The sequence below is a fragment of the Nannobrachium achirus genome (genome assembly GCF_963921795.1).
Source record: "Nannobrachium achirus genome assembly, chromosome: 9".
NCBI lineage: Eukaryota > Metazoa > Chordata > Actinopteri > Myctophiformes > Myctophidae > Nannobrachium > Nannobrachium achirus.
The window spans coordinates 29848879-29873900 of record NC_137818.1 but is presented as its reverse complement, the minus strand read 5'-3'; the positions used below and the strand labels follow the sequence as shown (position 1 = coordinate 29873900).

The window sequence follows — 25022 nt, the reverse complement described above, 5'->3', positions numbered from 1 at the left end:
ACACACATTAATCGGGCATTCTGTTTTGTAGATCCATTTCACAGGGAGACGTCTTTGAATAACAACTTTAAGTTTCTAGTCTAGTTCACAGTAACGTGTTTACGGTACAGTGCCATCTAACATAACTGGCATTTTTAGTCAACATTTAGAACATTTATGGTTAAAGAGGTGGATTTTACTGACATCAAAGTTAGCATTTTCAGAGTTCCAAAAAGAACTACATTTCACCGTCCTGTACACGTTTACATTTATTTTTTTATGTTTATTTTGCGTACATAGTAAAACCTTGTTCACAAATGCATGATATTGTAGCAATATCTCATAATGAAAAATATTGCCAGGTGATTAAAACCCCTGACAAAAACCTCTGACCAAAAACAAGTGGACATATAGTATATGTCCCTGAATGTTAAGCATACGGATGTTAGTCATTTTCAAGGTACATGATCATAAAATGTTGTGTCATGCAGTAACATGCTAAATGTTTTTAAAACATATGCTGCAGGTGTGTGTGTGTATAATGTACCAAGAGGCAGCTGAGCAGAATGATATTCAACGACAAATAGTTGGCTGTTATTATGACACATTAAGTATTCTCCTGAATAAACAAAGGCCCGGTCTGTAGTTCATTCATTCCAACTATAGGGGTTTCGGAGCTCCATCTCCAACCCAGTCACCACTCGGTCAGTTCAACATTCTGTTTGTTTGTTGTAGCTAATCGCATTCAGGTTAGAGTGGTGACCTCTGGCTGAGCGTAGTTTCCTGTGGCAGTGAGGAGGTCCTTGCAGCTCTCTGTTGAGAGGAAACACACAGAACGGAAGAAACCAGATCAAACAATGTTGTATGATACACAGAAAGGTGTAGTGTTCCTATTCGGGGCATGTCATAATAGACGAATATTCTGGGAAAATATAGGTTTGGCAAAAATAGATCGGCGGAATTGACTGTGTATGAACTAGGAAATAGATCTGCGCTGTTCGTTGGATTTCGTGTAAGGTGCCGTTAACCATGCCCCTTTAACCTTCTCATATTTGTCCTAGACAAGTGGTTCTCTGCTTCTTTAGCACTGGGGCCCGAATTTCATTTTGCCCATGACCAAGTTCTGACCCCCTGCATTATGATACTGCTCTACAATATGAGGATAGGTTTTACCCTGACCATCTGTAAAAGAAAACATGAATGGCTTCAAGCCTTTGGAAGAATGAATGGAAGATCATAACCGCACAGATGAGCGGAAGCCTTTAGCTGTGACCGACCATGCTGCTAATGGAGGCCAATTAGTGGCAATCATCTGAAGGAGTCATTTGGGAATGTAGCAGCCCGTCCCTGTTCATAAGCCAATCACTGCATCTCCATAGATTTGCGGTTTTGTGAATGGTTTGCCACCAGTATACACTCATAAGGTAGTGCATAGGCCGTCGTTACATCACTGGGAGAACCGTCTTTGTAAACGCATTGTACTGTATCATTCATACAGTATAACTTGTGACAGGGGAGGCAAATGCAGTATTTAACAGGCAGCTTGTCACACCATTTATTTTGGCATTTCAACTCCGCCATCAATATTTGTGCTTCTACCAGAGGACAGGCTAGGTTTTCACCGCGACCACGGTTTTCCCGGTGAACCTGAGCGCAACGGTGGGGGCGCGGGAGTGTGGAAAATTCTAGAACACAGTAACACACCACTGACTATTGCCGATGGAGAGGTTAGCATTATGTATTGAGAGGCACTCTTGCCGATTTATTAAGAGACTTGTTGCCAATTGCAAGATATTTAAAAGTTATTTGGGGCCATGATGATAACCCACTACTAGACTAATAAGGATTTATATTGTCTGTGTTATTGTTTACAACCACAATTATTCACGTGTGGCAAGATCACAGTTCCACTAGTTTTACTAGTAGGCTAGTGTAGGCTTAGAAGCCTTTTCAGAAGTTAATTTAATGTTTTCCATTTAATGATTTCCTTTTATCCTCATCTAATCTTGCGTTAATGCACGCAACTGTTTTCGCCAGGTTTTAAAGCCGAGTAGGCTGTACGCTTTTCAGAAGTTAATTTAATGTTTTCCATTTAATAATTTCCTTTATCGTCATCTTGTGCTAATGCACGCAACTGTTTTCGCCAGGTTTTAAGGTCTTGTTTTAGTTGTTTCTCATAAGCTTGCGACCCTCCTTGCCCATCAGTCCCCACCGTTGTGCTCAGGGTGACCGGGAAAACCGCGGTCGCGTTTTCACCAGTCTGATAAACATCTAAGCATTTTCCGAGATGCTGAATCCATCTACCCTTTCCTCCTCCTGTCATATTGGCCTCCTTATATATCCTACATCCTATGTAATCCTGGAATTAGCCTGAACCCAACCCGTCCCCTATGGGCACAATCCAGTGAGCAGAGCCATAGTGTGTTGAACTAATCAATTTCCAGGGATCAAGACGTTTGTGGTTGTAGTGCCACTTCCATTTTTATAAACAAATCATTTAGATTTTGCAGTGAATTCTGATGTAATTAAACACTTTAATATTGTTATTCAATAATGTATAGCCGCTACCCAATCTCAGTTTTAACGTGCATGAAAATGCATTGTGTATGTGTGATATTCTCCTGTAATAGACTGGGATGTCATTATCCACATATTCGCCAGACACAAGGCTCAGGATTGAATTACACCTCCCCCTCTCTCTTTCTCTCTCTCTCTGTGTCTCTCTCTGATTACTTCTGAGGTCATCTGGCGTTGCTCAGATTTCCTGTCCTTTTGTCTCTGGGATCAGCAGAGAGCTAGCCTGGAAATGCCATAAACTGACCATGTAATTTGTTCTTATCATACATAAAGCCCACAAGTGTTAGCCACTGCAGATCCCATGCTTTCATTCATGTTGTTGTGTGAGTGGAACGGTAACAGTCAGTCAGCAATGATGCTCCCCAGTACACTGTATGCATGTCTGTCTGTCTGCCAGCATGCATGCATGATTGCATGTGGCTATGCATGTCTGTGTGCTAGATGGGAGGTAGCATAATGTTTTGCATTGCTAGTTTTATGACAGAGTGGCATATATATTAAAGCAATAAGCCACAAGAGGCGAGTGGTTACCGGGGTAGTATACACCGGCTGAGAGGAGTTGGGAAACACGAGGCGCTAGCCGAGTGTTTCCGACCCTCTCAGACCCTTTTCATCCAGATTTAGCTGTGTTATGTGGGTGAACATCACATCAAAAACGCTAACATAGCAACCTAAACTAACAGCCGAGTATGTGCCTGGAGAATAGAGGCGCTTTTCGCCTTTACAAGCCCCGCCCGGAGCCATTCAGTCACTGTCCTATGCATGCGGGCGGTGCTTAGAAGCACCCGCACGGCAGGATTTGAGAAAAAATCAAACGCTCGCTTCTCTAGTTCAGCCTCACGGCACAGTGGAAAGAAATAACGCACCTGGCTTTGATATAAACTGATTCAAGGTGTGGGTTATAGTCTCATATACCACGGCAACCAGCCAATCAGAATCAAGGAATGGAACTAGCCGTTTTAGAAACTATAATATATCACATCCTTTTGTATTGCTTAATTTTGTATCCACTGTTTACTTTCACTTGTGCAACCCTGTGCTGTCAATGCTTAGAGATCCTCAGCTACTCTGTATTGATTGCCATCAGAGTCAATCAGTCTCTGGACTGCCAAGGGGAATTACCTGTCTTCTCAGGCCCCAGCCATTACAGCCCATCACCACATCTCCACTCATAGCCCTTGTTCTTTTGCGGAGCTTCTGCATGTTTTTTTATCAGGGTATGATGACATGCCATTAACATACAACCGATCTACAACACTCAACACATTAGGGGACCATCGAGGCTTTTAAGTGACACATTGAAATATAATTACCCTTTAATGGGCTGTTGAAAAACATAATGGGATACCCTCGCCAGGAGCTCACTAAGTGCCCCATTTCTCTGTTGTTGTTGTTTTTTCTTGACAATAGCGTAATAATGAGCAAAGAAAAGTATCATGGGAACGTGTTACATGCTGGGTAAACAGTAAATCGTTAAGTCTTGTTCTTTGGCTAAGAGTCAAGGGGGCGAGATTGCTCTCAGGACGTGAGAAATGAATCCATCACTGCCAAATATAGTCACATATAGAGTCACTTCTCTCAAGAGGCATTTGGGGGGTTCAGTGAGCTGAGATCAGAGATCCAACAGGCCATTCAGGCAGAAAGTGATGGCAGGATGACAACAAACTGAAATGAATTAGTGAGAGCGTTGCCATTACGTCAAACTCTAATTCACACCAGCAGCACCGACACTAGTTCACGGCGCTAAATGCAATAAATTGGGCATGTCTGAGGTTATTAGTGACAGAGGCGTGCCCCTGTCTGACTTGTGTCTCATACCGAGGTGAAGAAACAGACTGTATGGAAGTAGCAGATTTTGATAAAAATCTGAAGAAATTAATCAAGATTGGCTAACTAGAGGGGCGCATACCACATAGACGTCTACCACCTGTGTCCCTCCCTGGTCTGACTCCTTACCAGCAGGGCCATTTGCTTTCCCCTGTTCTCAGTCCTTTCCTATCCCTCTCTTCACTGTGTATCTGAATAAAGCATGAAATGGCAAAAAGAAAATATCCAAAAAACGACATGACCTATTTTCTGCCTATAATTAATAGGTTGTGTGCAACAAAGCTACCAGAGACGAGCAACAATTGTCTTTACTTCACCTCTGCCTTAGAGCTTACAATCACTTAAGGCTTATTTTGTACTTTCAAAGATGTTCAAAAAGAGCGAAAATAGCCGATCTACAAGCTCAGAACGCAACCTGTTTGCTGTTTTCATTATTCTTGACATTTTTTGAAATATGATCACAATACGATATTATAGTCACAATATCGATAGAGGTATTTGGTCAAAAACATCTGGTCAAAAACATCACAATATTTGATTATGTTGATATTGCCAGGCCCAAATGGCCCTTATAATTCAATGCCTGTTTGAATGTGCTGACTCATTTACGAAAATATAAATGAAATGAAATATGATGATATCGATCGAGATGATTGCTTTGTTTGTAGCAGTGTAGGTTAATCTTGGAAAACAACTGTCATTGTTGAGTTCTGATCATGTCATAATCATGTCAATTGACTTTTTTTTTTTTTTACATCCCATATACAGTATAGGTATAAGAGAGGGTAGCTTTGGCTCAGAATTACAGTAGCTGTATATGGGATGTACATTTTTAAACATTTAAAATGTGTGAATTTTCATTTGACATAATTGTGCAGTTATTGTATCAGAAGTTCACTGCAATGAACCCTAGACTGAATTTCATATGTAGTAGTGTGTTTATTTGTATACACGTTTAAGTTGTACACTGTTCAATTTCAGTGTGTCATGTAACCACATTACCTGGGAATATACCCTTTGAAGAAATTACATACATGTAACAAAAGCTTGGTCCCTGAGAGCAGACAGACAGATGACGTAATTAGTTCTACAAAGCTCTGTAATTGATTTCCCTTTGAACTGTTCAATGAATCATGACTGAAAACATTGTGCGCCAGTCACCTGGGGGTCTGTGAGGGACTTGATAAACATTTGAGAAAAGAAAGTGGGTTGTTTTTTTTCCCTCTAGTTATTGACAAGCAGCCTCCAACACTCTTTTGGCATTGAGTCTATGCGTAGAAGCGTATGTATTTAATGCCATTGTATCTATGTATTGATATTTATATAACCTACCAGTGCGGATGGTGGGCGCCGGACAAGAGAAGTCCCCGGAGGTTAGCAGGAAGCAGGTGGCCTCTATCTTAGCCTTGTCGCGTCCTCGGGAACAACGCAGGGACCATTTGTCGCTGGGGGACAGTGGCTGCGTCAGGCTGCAGACCTCCTCCTCTGAAAGAGCCACATTAGCGTCCCCGTTCTGTTTGGAGTCTGACGGGATCAGAGTAACACATGGCAGTGTAAATGTCAAAGCTTTTACTGAGACCACCACCACCACGGCCCAGAGAAAGATGGAGGCGTATTACACGAAAACACAATTTTTCCGCTGTGAAGAAGCGGTAATTACATCATGCTGTGCTTTATGACTAAACTGCACTCCTCTATCAAATAGACAGTGAAAACCCTCAGGAGGTACAATATGCAGGAGTTGTTTGTTTTAACGCTGTGGCTCTGCAGCATGCAGCAGTCTAGTTGTCTAGAAGAGGGTCAGTCTCTGTCTGTGCGTAAAGAGACCTCTCAACATGTGACTCAAATTTGGGTATGATTGGATGTTGTGTTCCTGGTATATGGCGTTTTTGGTAAGAAATAGGCACTGACCAAGGCAATTATTAGAAAGTAGCTACACCCTGTTTGGTGGTCATTGTTGCATGACTCCAGAGAGAATGTCTACCGATTTGTGTGAGTTTTAGACAAACACTGTAGTAGTGGCAAAGTGTTTTTTGAAGAAAATGCCAAATGGTGGAAAATCGGAAATGGGCATGCATGGCCTATTGGCCTACAGTATATATGCAGAGTTGTGTCCTGATCCAAGGAATCCAGGATTATTATATTTTAATTGTATAATCTATGGTTCAAGAAGTATAGGTCAACACAAGGCTAATTTGAAAAGGTTCTTCCTTGGCCTAAAAGGAGTGTGCATGCCAAGTTTCATGCCAATCAGTTCAGTACACAAACGGTCACACAGACAGACAGAGACACAGATAAGGGCAAGAACACAGTCCCTGTTTATTGCAGTGCTGTGATGACACCTGCATTTCCCCACAAAGTCTGTCTGGATTCTGCCTGTCAATAATCTTAGTGTTGGATTACTTATCTTAAGTAAATGTCAAGTTTATTTTCATGGCATCCTCAAAAATAAAATTAAATACTGAATACCCATGGTATGGTCCTTTAAATAAGAACTACAGCTAACAATATGTAATGTACAATTACACTGCATTAGCAACTAACTATCCAATTAAAACTGTTTATTACACAGCTTGGTTGAATGCTTGATTCTGATTGGTGTTATTTCTTGATAATGACCACTCGGCTCTAAAGACTCCGCTTGATTTTATAACTGTATCCAACATGACAGCCATGTACTGTAAACAAACACACAATGTCATTTACAACTAAAGATTGCTCTCAAGAATGTTTTTGAAGCGAGAAATAGACAATGCAGTAACCGAAAATGTATTCTATTTGATCAACACTTATGGAATACTTTCATTACTCTAAGTAAGGAAATACCTCGTTTTGTTGTTACTTTTTGGGTCAATTTATAAATTAATTTATTAAGCAGCCGTGTAATAAGCAAGATAATTTATGTCTTATAAGCCTTATAATGCATTATTATAAGCACACTTATAATGCACAATAATTAGCTTAACACTGTAAAATTATAGCTATGAACGCAACACCTGTAAAGCTTTATAACAATAATCATGACACATAATCATATTGTTGCATTATAACAGTTATTATAATGTAATATAGAATCATTATAATGTATTACAACTTTGAAAATTATAATACACTATGATTCCTGTCCAGAAGAGTGATAATTAAGTCAGTCATTGAGTGACCATTAATTATGAAGTCTTATAATACTTGACCTTATGAGAGAAAAGGCTTTATAATTTGTTTTGATGGCATGATGAGTACTTTTGCTTATATCTATAATTATAATAGTGCTATAAGCCGATTACATTGCATTTATACTTGACCTTAAGTAGCCTAATTATAGAATGCTTTATAATGTTTCATGATCTTTGTTTTAAAGCATTATGAAAATGTATAACTATAAATATACAGTGTTATAAGCAGATTATAACGCATTATAAGTATGCTTACCAGAGATTTGGCCCATTTATTGTAAGATAATGTAAAATTGAATACATTATATACTGTATAAGAGAATGGATGAGAATAGATGATATGACCTGAGCGGTTTCTGCCAATGCTCTCTTCTGTAGCCAGTGGACACGTGTCACTCTGTGTGCTGTTCCTTGGAGAGTTGGTGTCTGACTTGGCAAACGACGCAGAATCAGTGGGAGCATCTGGGTTGGGGTTGTGCTTCTTCTTCTTCTTGGGTAACTTTTGTTTGGCCATGGCCAAAGAGTAGTACATCCCAAAGTTGTTGACAATAACGGGGACAGGCATGGCAATGGTCAGCACCCCGGCCAGCGCACACAGCGCCCCCACCATCATGCCCAGCCAGGTTTGAGGGTACATGTCTCCGTAGCCCAGTGTTGTCATGGTGACCACTGCCCACCAGAAGCTGATGGGGATGTTCTTGAAGTGTGTGTGCGAGGCGGCCGTGGGGTCGTCGGGGTCTGCCCCGATGCGCTCGGCGTAGTAGATCATTGTGGCAAAGATGAGAACGCCAAGGGCCAGGAAGATGATGAGCAGGAGGAACTCATTAACGCTGGCCCTCAGTGTGTGACCCAGCACGCGCAGCCCAACAAAGTGTCGAGTCAACTTGAAGATCCGGAGGATCCGGACAAACCTGACCACACGCAGGAAGCCCAACACGTTGTTGGCTGCTTTGGATGACAGACCACTCAGGCCCATTTCCAGGTAGAATGGCAGAATGGCCACAAAGTCAATGATGTTTAGCATGTTTTTGATGAAGACAAGCTTGTCTGGGCAGCAGATGATGCGCACCAGGAATTCAAATGTGAACCAGATCACACAAATCCCTTCGACCTGCGTGAGGATTGGCTTGGTCACAACCTCCCACATCTCCACCTCCTTGGTGACATTTCCCTCCACTACCAGCTCAGTCCGGTTGAACATGTCGTTGAAGGCCTCGTGGGTCTCCAGACAGAAGGTGGTAATGGACACCAGAATGAAGAAGAGTGAGGCAAAGGCTACTCCCTGAAGGAGACAGAAAAGAAAAAAAGCACATTCAAACATCATGATGAACAGTGGATACCACAAATAGTATGACACGTCCATTTGATTGCATCCTAACCAACCAATTTATCTACAAGAGAGCGGGGACGAGTATATTCTCAGAGAAAATAGCCCCATTTCAAATCAATTACAGCTATTCACACACAGATTGAATCATGCTGTGAAACAAAAAGCGATTCCATTAGTTTCAGTCATCCGGCATTCCACCATTCAAGACAAGACAGCAGGGGGTTGCAGTCACATGATGCCGGGCAGCAGGAACTGACTTTTAAAGGTACGCAAGACATCTTATAATAGAGCTTGGTTTTGAGATGAGCTCTACAAAAGACACCATAACAATACAGAATGTTTTTCCAGACAAAAGAAGAATAAGAAGTCAAAATATTGTCTTCAATAGGGCTGTAACTTATCCATTATTTTCTAATTGATTATTCTATCGATTACTTTTTCGGTTAATGTAATTTTGTGACAATTTCTAACTATATGCTTTTTTATAATCGACAAAATCAATTTGTGTGATTAACCACTTAAGCCCTAAATTATTTTATACTGTTGTACATAAATAGCCAATTTTCAAGCTTGTAGATCTGCTATCTTTATAATGATTTAAATAACTGAGTTTACACCCTTGGTCTTCAACTCCTCATGAATCAACCACAGGCATATGTAGAGGAAGAGAATTGTTTTTAACATTTTCTTAATAGACTTTCACCTATAATGACATGCTCAAAATAGGGGATTATTAATCGATTATTTAATTAAATTATCGATTATCAATTATTTTTCTATAATCAATACGTTTGATTACTGTAACTGTTGCATGACCCCTAATGTCAAGTGAGTGAAATTATTTGACCATTTTATTTCCTCTTCGTCCTGAAAGATGTGGCCACTAGCATTCACCTGATCCTGAACAATGGCCATGTCAGTCTGTGTTTGTGTTCACATTGTGTGCCAACTAATACATTATCATTAGTGTTTACTATAGCCTGGATAGATTGTAAAGACTCTCCAATTCTACTCATCTCCCAGCTGGATAAATATTTACCTGTACCATGGATGCACTTATCAGTCATTTTATTCTGTCAGGCATCCCACAAATCAGTCAGCAGTATAGTGTTTGTGTCTACGATTAGAATAACCATATAAACCAGTCTAACATGTTGCTGTGTGTAATTGGATGAGGGATTAAAGTAATGGCCAATGTGCTAGTGTTATACACTGCAACAAGTACTGTAACTGGGTGCAGTCCATATCTAAAGCCAAATGTGCTCATACTGTATCAGTGAAGGGCGGCTCCTGACAAATCTTTCAGGTAAGGCGAATGTTGCTACGTGTGAGTTTGTGTATGTGTGTGTATGTGTGCATACTATACATGTACATACGTACATACATACATACATACAGTACATACTGTGAAAACAAGGAGCCAGCGTTGGGACAAGCCTAGCAGCATTGTCCCTGTCCCAAGAGGACTGAAATCCCCTGAGTGGCGATGGCCCTTTCCCAAGAGGACTACATAGTTTCCCTTGTTGCATGGACACTGTTACTCTGGATTGCATCATCATGTCTACAGTAGTAACTCATTAGTAATGCTCAATAACCAACCATCCAGGATACAAGGTAAACCTTAGCAACACTGGTTTTGAACCCTAGAGGACCACAGAGTTCCCCTTGTTGTGTATGGACACAGTTACTTGTCTGTCTGCCAGTCTGTCTGTGAACAACATAACTTGAAAGCAGATGGTTGTATGTTCAAAGGAATTATCAGTAGGCTGCGTCATATTTATTTAAATGTCGGGACCAAAAGGTCAAGGTCACAACCACGTTCAAAATTGAGAATGAATGGACCGATTCTTTCTGAAACTTGGTAGGAACATAATGGTCAAAAGTCAAGGTCACATTCTACGTCATGGTCAAAATTTACTGGTTATACTGTATGTGCCGGTCCACCAAAAAGGGTATTTTATGGACAGTGGTGCTTGCCAAAAGAGAAATCAAGATATAAAACAAAGATCCCATGTCATGGGAGTGAGTATTTCTTTTTCTGTTACTATTGTAGCCAAGCCACTGTACGCTGTTCAGCACAGTGAGAACAGAAGCACATGCATAAACTAGCAGAACATGTGATTGTCTCCGTAGTTGAAGAGTCCAAACCATTTAGTAAAGTATTTTACCATGCTTTCCCATTATATGGTTCAAAATGAACTAGATCTTGTCTTTTTAGATTAGATAGATCTAACAAGACATGTGAGACCCTCCTCGACCAGGTTGAGGTCGATGCATGACGGTGGTGAGATATACGACCGTCATGTTTCAGGGCTAAATCCCACAATGCAATGAAATCCTTGTGCACAACCTAACACACACATGCGAGTGCCACATGCAAACATACACTGAATATATTTCATTGTGTCCTTCTCACCCATTATTTCCAACCAGAGAGCTAACAAGACAAAAGAGACTGATATACAGCCGGTGCCAAATAGTAAAGGCAGTCCAGACAAACAAGTATTTTGAGAGGCTGGTGGGTGCAACTGTCTGGAGAGGAGGTAATCTATCACAGGTTTGACCCAAGACCCAAATTTAGAGTGAATATTTTTAACTAAAATCTTTGCTTCTGGGGTTCCCTGGAACAAAATATTTTGAGATGGGGTCCACGCGTGACAAAATTTGAGAACCACTGATATAGGCCGATTCTACAAATGTCTTCTAAATCCTAACAGTTTTCTGAAAAAAAGTATGTTGCTATATCAGTGGTTCTCAAACTTTGTCATGTCAAGGACCCCCAAAATGATATGTATTTGGCCGTGGACCCCCATCTAAAAATATCTTGTTCCAGGGACACACAGAATTTGAGTTAAATATTTTCTCTCTAAATTTAGGTCTTGCCTTAAGCTAGATGCAGAATAGATAACACACACCCAAACCTGTAATAGATTCCCTCCTCGTGTCTGTCAGAGCAGGGCAAAGGTAGACCTTTCTATCGCATCTCCCAGCACCATCACAGCAAATTCCTACTGTAAGTCAGTCAATCAAAAATGGAATTGCTTCTCAGAGTCCTCTTTCCTCTATGTGGATTTGTAGATTTACCCATGTCTTCTTGTCTGGTTTCTCACCAAACAGCCCAGCAGAAGTACATGAAGTAATGCTGCCAAAGAAAGGAGTCTGTGTCATAAAATGAGCAATAACTACTGGTGAACTTGGTCAAGCAAACTTGAAAATGTAACCACTTAAACCCCTCCTTCATTGACTGTAGTTCCCCGGGGATTTATACAAATCTAAATTGGTCTTGGTCCCCTCCTCTTTTCCCTCTACACCAAATCTCTCCACCAAAAATAGATGATCTATAATCTTGCAACGCTGCGTGTTGTGTCTCTCCTGCTATTTTGGCCTAATTTTCACCGCCGAATAGGGATGCTAGGGGTAATGTTATTAAAATTACACGCAACAAGGTCATGGCATTTATCATGTTTTTTTTCTGTTTGTTGTTTTCTCGAATGGGCTGTAACCAGTTGCGTCATTAAGCATTTCTTTATCCCATCTGACAGGAGTCAAAACGTTAACTGAGACTTTTGGCCTGTCAGTTAATGTAACATCAGTGCTAAAGGTCAATAAGCTGTCCACTCAGTAGGCTAGAGCAGCCTTTCTGCAAAGTGCACCATTCTGTAGGTTGTTGTACTGCTGAAGACTATGATAATACTAAACCATTTACTATGTTGACAACATATTTATGATGCCCCGATTTAAAATCCATCTCAGGATATGGTAAATTGTACTAAATTAACAATGAGGAATTTACTGAGTACATAATTATATAATATATTCTCTATCCATGGTATCTAATTGAAACAGAAATTGTCTTTAAAAAGGTGCAAGTCATTGGTCTTCTCATTACCTAATCAAGCTATTCACTGTAGCATGAAATTGTTTACGCTGGCATTAAGCACAGATGTATGAGTGGCATATTTTATTATGATAATGATGATTAGGAGCATATTCCACTTTAGTCCTGGGTTGTGCTGTGAAATTTCTCTGCTTGATGGATATTCAAAATAAATGACTTAATAATTTATTGTTGATCTATATTGTGAAGAATTTCTGTACTCCAGTCAGTTTTAAAATGATTTGAAACAAAGGAACCAAAACACAATTAAACATTATTCTACAGATCTAATTCAGTGTTGCTTACGAAACGAGTCACACAGTAAGGAATAGGTATGCCAAGTGATAAAGGACAGGGACAATAGAACCCTGGGAACATTGGATGACCCTGGTTAAAGCAATTTGTCATCATTCTAACTTAGGTTTTAGCTATGCACTTAACTAGCAATTTTTTCCTGGCTGAAATTTGGATTTCTCTTCCCTCACCCCTTAATCCCTGTGACTATCTAGAGACTTTGACATTGGGACAACATAAAGGCTACAGTATTAAACTCCAGTATGACAGATGTCTAGTGGCACCCAATAAAAGGTTGACACCACAAGCTCTGTTGTTCTCTCTAATGGTGAGCCCAACAGGCCCTGTGAACATTTGGTTTATTCAAAAACGAAACGGTTTATCCCAGAACTAAACAGAGATGAACATCTGCTCACAATCTTCTACCAGGTTGTTGCTGAGTCTGTCTTTGCATGTGAGGATCTGTGTCTTACTGTGTCTCTCACTGTAAATCTGTGTCCCTCAAACAGTGAAATTTGAGGATCAAAACACTAGCTGGGAGACATTTGAGTGTGTTTTGTATGTTTATGCCATAGCACCAGGGGTTACCAAGATAACACGTTTACGATTAGTATCAGAGAAGTTAAACACTGTCACAATATTGGAACATTCAGCTGTCTAACACTTCAGCATTTCTGTGTCGACTACCAGGACCCTTACTGTTATACACAAAGAAATTATAATGAAATATGAGACCAGTAGATTATCCAATAACTGAAACCAAATAGGGCATTTCTGCCATATCGAAATGTTCAATTTCAACTGCAAAGAACAATGATATGATAACTCATAATAAGTCATGGTTGGCGATGCCACATTGTTGGTGCCAAAAGGACAACATGGCAAAGTAAGGTGCCAGATTGCCAAAAGATTAGAGCCCCCAGAGGGGACAGATGCCTGGGCTCAGCTGGTAAAACAAGAGCAAAGGGCTGCATGGCATGGAACTCAGACAGGCAGCAGGCTGGGCAACAGTGTGCAGCAGCTGGGGACTCCAATAATCGTCACCTCCAGCAGTTTAGCATCATATTCTGGTAATAATTTTAGACTCTTTCCAATCATAACACCTTTTCCCTAGGACCGGGCAATAGAAACATCACATGCACTATATCTTTGACCAGATACCTCGATATTGATATAGTAGTGATGATATATAATAATAAAAAAGCAGGTTTCTTGCAATAATAATCCACAATAATCCCATCATTTTGGAAAGCACTAAAATGAAAACGTACATGAATTGAATAGTAATTTGTATTCATCTTTGGCATATCAACTTTCCAACCAATAAAAATAAAACGTGAGATTGCTTTATAATAAAGGAACACCGAAGACATTGATGTCTACTTGGCCAAGGTTAAGCATTTCTCACTGATGAAAATGGTCCCAGTGATAGTTGACTGGAATGTTCCACAGCAAGTTCACTATTTGACTAGTGAACAATCACACTTTTGTTGCCAGGCACACATTTCACACTACAGTAGGACTGGGCAATATATTGATATTATACTGATATTGTGATATGAGACTAGATATCGATATTGTATATCGTGATATGGTGATGTTGAGAGGGTTCGAACATGTGCAGAGGAGGGATGAGGGGTATATCGGGAGGATGCTGGAGCTGTCAGGCAAGAGAAGAAGAGGAAGGCCAAGAGGAGGTTTATGGATGCTGTGAGAGTGGAAATGCAGGTGGCTGGAGACTGGAGTGACCGAAGAAGAGAACAGATACAGATCTGATTAGAAAATGATCCCTTGACTCCCACGTGTCTTAGGTTGTGAAACCAATGCGTGTGCCTAGGCTAGTATTAATAATCTCATTCTCACATGCTGTGTTTGAATGAATCTCTTGCTGGCTGTCTGTCTGTCTCGTATTTGTTTTTTAATTTCTCTGCAAATAAGCAATAAGCATATTGGGCTTCTTCCTTTTGTGGCACAATAACTTGTTTTCTTTTGATATGTATTGTTTCTATGTTATCAACATGCTAATCAAAGCGAATGGGGTTAGGGCCCGGGATTAGAGTGGTTAATGACTTTTGTTCAGGTATGCAATTGTACTCCAAAATGTATGATTATTCAAATACATACAATCAGTTGTTGTGTGCACTTAATTAACTGATTTGTACTATTCTATTTGTGTTGTTGTTACATTCTATCTTTATTGTTTCCATTATATGTTTATTATTTCTGTTATTTCAGATAACATTCATCACAGTGTACCTGTATGTGTCTGTCAACTACATCTTCAGTCAATGCCAATATTTCATGAAGCATATTTATGAGAACATACATACATAATGTAGATAATGATGTTTGTAGACAAACAAAACAATGAACGAATGAATACCCCTTTTATTTTTGACAGATCTTTTTTTATATTTTTACCCCAATGGAAACAAGCCATGGTACTTTCTTGGGTTTATCCTTTTGTATGAAACTGTACCCATGTGCTTTTTCATACCATATATGAGTGGCTTCTGGGTCATTTCAGACGTGTCTGTTTCTGGGTCATTTCAGACATCCAGACAATCTCATTTGTCTTTCCTTATTCATCCATCCACTGACACATGTAATCAGTGGTGGACAAGGTACTCAATCCCAGTACTACAGGTGAAAGTTTCTCAGTCAAAGTACATTTCTTTTTAATATCAGTGAATAATGTTTCACTTAAACTTTTGACATTTTCCAAGGTTTTGAAATAATGTACTTTGAAGTGGACTCAAGAGAACAATATTTGTCTTTGCTAAAAATAAAATAAAATAAAGTACTCAAGCTAAGTACAGATACTCAAAACAGTACTCCAGTAAATGTACTTAGTTACTGTCCACCACTGCATCTAATGATCTTGCTCTGTGAGAGCCAATAACAGACTAGACATTAGCAGAATATACTAAGACCATGACTCAGCAATTCTTGCTCAAACATGAACGCTCTAAAATAACTCAGACCCCCCGCAAACTGTACACAGAGCTCCTAGAGACAGCCAGCCGATCAGAATGTCTCCCAGACAGATTTCCCTTGTTATTCTTGTACTTGTTTAGAATGACCAAATTGGATGTATTGTGCTTTTGTCTGCTTCCATCCTATATTTAAAAATGTTCATTGCAAAGGCCCATATAGACTGGAAAATGGTTGTTTATGTATCCTGTCCCCTCTGCCTGGAATATATTGCAGAATTACGTAATGTTCTTTTGATGAAACCTGCAAAAAGATGCCTTTAAATTAACTTGTTACTAACCTGTTAACTTGTTGGAAATGTATCTGTCAAACAGTAATGATTTTGTTTATTTGAATGTGTTTGTTTTAGGCTGCCGCCTGCCTTGGCCTTGGAGTGTTTTTCCACTCCTGGTTAAATAAAGGCCAACTAAATAAATGAATGAAATAAAGTTCCTATTTGTTCCAGAACCTGAATCTAATTGTAAGCATTTCAGCAGCATTTCAGAATACTCTTATTCTTTTTTACCCCAAATGCAATATCCTGAAATGGCTAACATGACATTTCAGTTACCAGTGCTAAATGACTCTTTGATCTGCCTGGTAGCAAATGTACGGTACCTTTCTCTTTTCCAACTGTGTCTGGCATGAGAGTACCATCACTCACTACTGAGATCCTCTCCCAACCCATTAGCAGAACAGTGATTAATTACAGCTACTCCTTCAATGTAATTAAATGTTGCACTGGCCACGTTTATAGAACATTTTGTTTGCAAAGCTTAAAGCTAACTCTTAATACCCCAGATTTTAAACCGGTTTCCTGTGCAAGTACTGACTATTGAGCTAAAAGAGCCTGACTACTTGCTCAGGGGATAGATTGAAACTTGAACATCAGGTCAAAATTTGTGTGCGATCTGTGTCTTGGTGAGACATGACCAATCTATGTAAATATCTCAATAGAAAAGCAGGGAGACAAAATACAACCCCCCAATTGTTTAAGTTAATATATATTGTATTAAAGGGATATTTCACTTTCAAAAAAACTTTTGGTAATAGTATCGTCTAATCAGGCTTTTATGAACACCCTGAACAGTTTTTAATTTGCTTGATTCAATATTTAGATATTTGATGTAAATGTTACCAGGCCCAGGGCCTCTCCCCACACACACCCATTGTAACTTCAAACTTCATTTTAACCATGATAGATTCATTAAAAACACCCATTATTTGTTCTCATAATTTGTTCTCATTATTTGTGACTCATAATACCCTCCTAATACGTGAGCAGACCGTGTTTTTTCGATAACTTTTTTCATTTATTTTTAATAATTATTTTTTGTATTTATTTTTTTTCATTTTCCCAAATAATTATTAAAACCACACCCGTGTGAACTGAGCGGTGGTTTACCCACCAACCACCCCCCCTCCCCCCTTCCCCCCTGTGTGTGTGTGTGTGTGTGTGTGTGTGTCTGGCCTGGCCTGAACAACAGCGCCCCTCCCTTAACATGTGTGGTCATAAAAGGTACTGCAGGCCTGCAGGCTACATACAGACAGACACACACGCACACACGCACGCACGCATACACACACGGCCACGTATAGGAGACGGTGTAACCACCGCTCAAAAATAAATGAAAAAGTTTATGGATAAAACACGGCCTGCTCACATATTAGGAGGGTAGTATGAGTCACCAGAAAAAATAATGGGTGTTTTTAATGAATCTATTATGGTTAAAATGAAGTTTGAAGTTACAATGGGTGTGTATGTGGAGAAAAGCCCTTAATGTGTTTCCCTGTTGAAAGTGGAATATCCCTTAAACATAATTATTCTACCACACAGATAGGACAAAATTACATTTTATTCCTTAAATTGTGCCACTTTATTGTCTGGCTCTATCTGCATGTGTCAAATATAAAATTATGTTTTAGATCTGTCATGATGCCATGAGTTCTCTATAATGCATCATGAAATCTTGACTTAGATACTTATGTAGTTACACAGTATTTTCTGAGGATCTTGAACCATGGCTTGAGACATGCTGGCTCCAGCATAAAGGCTTAACATACTAATTCAGATCTTTATACTACCTACACGCCATACAGAAGCGGATGTGGTGCAAATGATGGACAGATTAACTTCCCCTTGGCGTTTAAGAATTACATTACCTAGAATGAGTGGAGAGGCTTTCTGAAAATAAAAAAGCCATAAAGGTAATGTGAGTCCCTAAAAATGCACTCGACATGCCGTTGAATCCATACTGCATATCAAGCACACATACAGTACTGTACATAAATGAGATGGGGATTAAATGCAGATGGAGACTTGCATACACTGCAAAATATAGGCTGTGTTTCAAAAGCTATAGACCTGTGCTCGTCCGGCACCGGCCTACATGGGAATGATGCAAGTTGGGAACAATGCAAATAGGGAATGCATGGCCCACCCCGTTGTGCAATACCTATTATACCTGTCAGAGTACCCACTACCCACTGTAACCGTCTGTCGGTCAGTGACCTTTTATGCCCATATATGGAGGTCTCTGTATCTGTCTGTCTGTCTGTGTCCCTTTCATGCCCATATCCGTCCGACTCGACGCTGGGCACTGCACTGCCTCGGGTCGTCTGTGACGTGTGTGGCGAATGTGGAGTCAGGCTGTTTAACGGTTCTCGAGATACGTGGATTACAGGCATACATACGTATATGTGCGTACAGAGATTCGGTGCATTTAAGATGCTAGCCATGTTATAGTTGGACTATTACATGTGTATATAAAATAAATATCAGCAAAGAAATATTTTGACCCATGTAAATATATCATTTCACAAATATGTTTTACTTAGCCAGTGGATTTTCTTTTGCAGGCTTATAGTTTTTAACATTATTGGTAACTGGGTCACATCGCATCAGAGGATCAATCATTTAATTCTCTGCAGACCTTCCCTCTACCGTCTCTAAAAATCAAAAAGCATCTGTTATGATTAATTGGTGTGAAAACTGACTGGCACAGGTCTGATGGACTCTAGGGGGCATCAGGTGCATCAGCACAAAGGCAGCTGTTACTCGATGATGTCTGCTGCAAGTGACAGCCTGCAAATTCCCTGAAAACTGTCCTGACTCAAAATGCACTTGACATGCCTTCAGAATACACACTGTATGTCAAGCACACATACATGTATGATATGATATGGGGGTTAGATGCACAAGGACACTTACCCACACCAAAAAATAGAGGTGTTTCAAAAATGCTAGACATGTTATAGTTGGACTATTACACGTGTATATAAAATATATATTAGTGAGTATATTTACAGTACTACAAATAGGGCTTATAGTATGAATGGCATCCAATGAGAGAGCCATACAGAATACAAAGGGAGAATGTCTGAAATGGCTATTTGAATCCATTAAGAGACAAATACTGGAAGCGGTTATAATGAGGATCTGCTTCACTATTGTCTGAATTGAATGAAGTTCTAATGAATGCAATTAATCACAATGCAGCTCTGCTCTGCCATTTACCTGGAAACTACTGGTTGAATGACACTTGATACCTTCATTCACATTTGCTTCAATAAGCGCTCTGCTGCTGCCTTTGTTGCACAGCCATAGTGCAAACCACCTGAATTGCCCACAGCTGTCTGATATATTCCCTGAGAAGAGGGGAAACCACATAGGAAAGTAGTGTAGTGTTTGCATGAGGACAACAGTCATAAATCAAAGGGCACAAAGAAAGTAATTTGGTCAAATTGTTGTTAATAAGCCAAAACTAAAAAAATTACCTTAAAAAAAATAATATTCAACTATCAGCAATCTCTTTGCTAGTTTCTCTGTTTGGAAGAACTTCAAATCAAAACAAATCAAATCAAAACAAAACAGTATCTCTCAAAATACTATGCATGGCCATTCACCAGTACATTTCCAGGGTTTGTGTTTTACTAATAACCATAAAACTTTAAGTGGAAAAAAAGTATATTTAAAAATAATGATAATAAAAAGAGAACTGCTTTCAATACAGGTTTAGTATCCTTGTGCATCCAGTACAGTGGGGAAAAGTAATAAGCCATGCTTTACCGGAACACATAAGATAGAGGGCTACATTAATAGTGTTTGGGAAGTTATAAATTGGTGTATGGAAGGTGTTCAAACCAAAGGTGAAATTGAACTGATTCAGACAATTATTATAAGTAGTGAATAGAGTCAGACCGATAGACTGGTTTGGCTGATATATTAGCCATTATTTGACATTTCTGATGACATCAGTATTGGCATTTATGCAGCCAATGTGTCCCGGATTTTACCCTTCAATGTTTTTCGAAAATAGCAAATATAAAAGCTCACAGTATGTCATGCTATAATGCTTTGTGGGCTACTGGGCTTGGAGGTTCTGAGATTTGTTGTTTTGCTTATAAATTATATGTTCACAAATACAAAATGTAAGACTTTGATAAGATATCAGTCAGAACATTGGTAATCGGTGGTCTAAGACAATCCAATATCAGGATCGACATGGGGGACCCCAACCCCATCCACTCTTGAATGACACAACTCTACAGTATAGAGCTGCTCATGTTCAACAATAAGACTGTGTTTGTTGGTAGCTCACAGTTAGTCTTAGAACTACTGTAAATGTGAAGCAGACTGCTGCTGTGATCTCCCAAGTTAAACAAAGGTTACAAAAACCACTCCGTCCAGTTTTTACTCTGTTTATGCAAACAGAGTTTTGTTTACATTTGAATGTAGTCTAAATGAATCCATGGAGTTTGAGCACATCTCTCTCAAAAGTGAAGAAATCTCTTACATAAAGTTAGCAAAACCTATAGCTACAATACTAGTAAGACGCCTCAGGACGACATGGGGCGAGGTTGCGCCAATTCTTGGCCATCTGGCCAGTGATGTACTGTATATTGGACCAGTTGTCAACAATGTGATGTCAGAACATGCACATATATGGGCATTACCAAATATGGGCATTCCCACATATGTGCTTAATATTGATGACATCGGGACAGAGATCTCCATATATGAGCATAAAACGGACACGGATGTAATTAATTTGCAAGTGTGACTCGTGATGACATCAGCGATCTCCATATATGTGTATAAAAGGGATATCAAGCCAGAGCGTGATGTAAGAGCAGCAAACCCATAGAATAGAACCACAGCATCAGGCGTGACAGACAGACAGGGATGCACACATACGGACAAGCTGTGACTGTTTACATACTAATCTGCGACCTATGGTCGTAATAACTGAGTATACATTTCTTTCTTGATTTGGACAAGCTGTGGAATCAACAAGGCTGCAGTTCAGAACTGAAAACCAAACCATATACAACATATACTGTACCACAAAATGTCCGTCGCCTACATTTCTGACAAACTAGAAGTGGCTAACTGTCTTATCACCTACTTTACCACCATGGCCGCATCACTGGTTGAAAAACTGTCCGCCCCATCTGGACAGTATGGTGAAGAGCACGTCAATAAATACTATACAGAAATATAAAAGCAAAGATGATTTTAAACTTGCCACAGTGACAACTGACGAGGTGTTTAAAAGATTGAGTGCCCTACATCAACACAAGGCCACTGGCCATGATAAGATTCCTGCTAAATTTCTCAGAAACTCAGCAACCTCCATTGACCCAATCATTACCCACATAATAAACCTATCTATCAAACAGGGTCATGTCCCCCAGGACTTCAAACTGGCAAAAGTAACACCCCTGCACAAAAAAGGTATAGCAAACTAGACCCTGGCAACTACCGCCCCATTTCAATTCTTAGTTTCATCTCTAAAGTCATGGAAAATGGGCTGATGCTTCAAACTGGGGGTCTAGACACACTTGTTGATTTTGGCAGACATACTGTAGGCCTATACTGTATTTACAACCAATGAAAATTGTACTAAACGTTTTGAGGTGTTTCTTTGTTTTTGCAATGTCACCTCTGAGGAACCACTGGGAACAATGCATGCCAGCAGGTTGTGAAGTCAGTGGTTCTCAAAGTGGGGTCTGGGGACGCCCAGGGGTCCTTGAGGGGGTTCCAGGGGATCCCCAGCTAAATTAGTTAATATAGCATAAAAATCAGTTGAACCACTTTAATCCTATAGTAGGCCAAGCATACATACATCAGCTATTTAAAAATTCTATTTTAGATTTTTATTGTATCATATTAATTTAGCCCTGAGGCCCAGATATTAATCTGGCTGAGGCCCAGATATTAATCTGGGGGTCCTTTCCTTGACATGTGAAAGTTGTACTATCATGACTGACTTGAACTTACCCTCGCTGCCCTGGATGAGTATGGGTCCTCAAACAGGGCCCACATCTTTGGCTGCCACACCTCGCAGCAGCCTCTCGACCTGTCCGGGCAGTCCTCGATGCCGAACCGCCTGGGCACCTCCTTGTCATCGTCCGTGTCGTCCGGGTCCGGGGGTTCGAAGATGTCCAGGGCCTCCTCTGCATCCCTGTGCTGCCTGTAGGTCATCCAGCAGCACGGCTCCACGTCCGTCTCGTCTATCCCCCAAAACGCCAACTCCTCCTCAAAGAGGGGTCCGCACACGTCGGCGGGGCAGTGGAGCTTGCCAGTTCTGTAATAGTTCAACACGTAAGCAAAGATACCGGGGTGTCTGTCGAAAAAGTGCTCGTTGCTGTTGGCACTTGTTGCGGCGGCGGGGGCAGCTGCTGGGTCCGTGTCTGGGTTGAGCTGCAGTGTCTCCGGGTCTGCCAGCCATGCCAGGCGGGTGCCCGGCAGGGTTCTGAGGGTGCTCTTGTAGGTCTCGTGTCGGGTGCCGCCGACGTTTATGATGATTTTGTCCGAATCCTCCCCCCGGAACATCTCCTCCTTCAGACATGATTTGGATGGAGGTTTGTTGCCCGACTTGCGCCCGCGGTAAGACGAGACACACACCGAGCTTATCATTTAGATTGAGAGCGAGAGAGAGACCTCTCGGGTCTTCTATAATAATTATCTGGGTTGTTGACTGCTGTTCGCCGCTCCAATATCAAACCAGAAACGGTGAGTGAGCCGTAATTGCAGAGCCCGGTCCTGGTAGTCACCGGTGAGGCTCATTTATCCAAATGATGCTTCGGAGACTCCTCAAGCACTTCAGTGAGAAAACTGGCCTAGAATAAAACCACCTGTTAGCCCACAATAAAACTCCACCAGACAGAACAGGTGTTTGGCAGCATACGAGTAAACTAAGCCTTTGGGTATAGCTACTCTTGAGCGTTGTATTCAAATAAATAATACTACAAATAAATATGCTATATAGACCCTATTAAAAACGATAGCTGTTAGCCTATTACTAAAACTGTTCTTTTGTGGGCTGTATAGGCTATTATGTTGCACTTGCCGAACTTCGCCTGCAGAGAGGCAAAACCAAAACACAGCTAGAAGAAAAAGAAAATACACTCCTCCTCACCTTGCTTTAATGTTGCCAAATAATCTGCTCCAATTTCCTGTGCAGAGTAAAAATCCAGTTGAATAGAAATGTGCCTTTTATTAGACTACTATAATCTTAACTTTTATTTTATTCTAACAAAGGCGAAGAAAGGCGCGCCTTGAGATGATCCAATGATGAAATGCGCGTCACTGACGTGAAATATTCCTTCAAATGTCAATGTCAAAAGGCTCGTCTGGGAAGATGTGAGGTTGTTTTCCTTCAGAGAATCTGTTGCATATCCCCAAGTATCCTCCCTTTACCGACTCAACCCAGATGGAACAGCCTCGGCTCTTTAACCCTTTGGCCGCTGGTTAAGGCTTTGGTGCATTTTACCACTCCCTTTAACCAGATAGAATGGTAAAAAGAAAATACCTGTGTGCATGATAAACAACACTGTGTGTGTGTGTGTGTGTGTGTGTGTGTGTGTGTGTGTGTCCATTGAGCCAGAAGTGTGTTTTCAGAAACCAACTGTAACATTTATAATAAGCCTTAATTAGCCTATTCTACAGGGTCTTCTATCTATTATTTAAAACAATATTATTTATGAACATAATACTGTAGCTATAAATTGAGTGACAGGTTTCTGTGATGAAAAGACAAATAGCCTAACAAATGACTGAATCATTCTTGATGAATTGAATAGCCTACACAGGACCACAATGGAAACTTTTAGCAACATTGTTTAATCGTTTGCAAACTGTTAATAAAGTAGGCTAGTTAATCAATCAATCAATCATTACAATAATGTTACTTTAAATAACTATTTAATTAGGCCTACTTTAAATCATGTGCCTATAATTCAATGTGCCCATATATAGGGCTACTGTATAGCCTATATATATTTTTTATTTGCATTATAAGAAACCATTGACCTTGATTTCTTATAATGCATTGAGTCCTTTTTGCTGTTTAATACTAATGCATATAGGCTGCTTGAAACATGACCTCATAGTGTTATAATGGCTCATGGTGGCCAGCTGCTGTGACATAAGACATCATAACTCACAAGATAGATTTTCTGAATTCATCTATTTACTGCTTTTCTGAATTCCCTCAATACTATGCTGGATAGTGTCCAGTAGTCACTCAACAGGTAGTTATGAAGGTTTTCACTGCCTTGTCTACTGTTGTGAGAATGTAGGTACAACTACAACATGAGGTTGCCACCTAGTGTACACTTCAGGGCACAGCAGTTTAACAGAAGCCTTGATTAGAGTGAGCAATACAGTGGTACATTATTGTGTGCGTCTGGGATGTCAATGTTGCTAAATGAAACATAATAATCTTCAACAGAAAAAAGTGTTAAATTGTAGATGTACTCCATTGGGCCATTCAAAAAAACTCACTTGTGAATACTCTGTCTAAATTGCATTAAAGTTAAATGATAGAAGATTGTAATTTCATAATCTGAGGCTGAGACAATAAAATAAATTCAATAAAAAATTACCCATACAGCTTGCACAGTACTTGAAGTTATTTATTGAGAATGAAACAATGTTTCGGTCACACTGACACAACCTTCCTCAAGCATGATAATCTGAGATTTT

At 40.1% G+C, this 25022-nt stretch overlaps 1 protein-coding gene across 1 annotated transcript; it reads right to left on the bottom strand.

Annotated features, from left to right (window-relative positions):
- Positions 1 to 674: 674 nt before the first annotated feature.
- Positions 675 to 22952, bottom strand: kcnc4 (potassium voltage-gated channel, Shaw-related subfamily, member 4; the record flags this gene model as incomplete). Its single annotated transcript, XM_080733368.1, has 4 exons — positions 675 to 792; positions 5716 to 5907; positions 7902 to 8838; positions 22314 to 22952. 4 exons carry the CDS (start codon positions 22950 to 22952, stop codon positions 725 to 727), a joined length of 1836 nt encoding a protein of 611 aa, XP_080589494.1. The 3' UTR covers positions 675 to 724.
- Positions 22953 to 25022: the final 2070 nt, after the last annotated feature.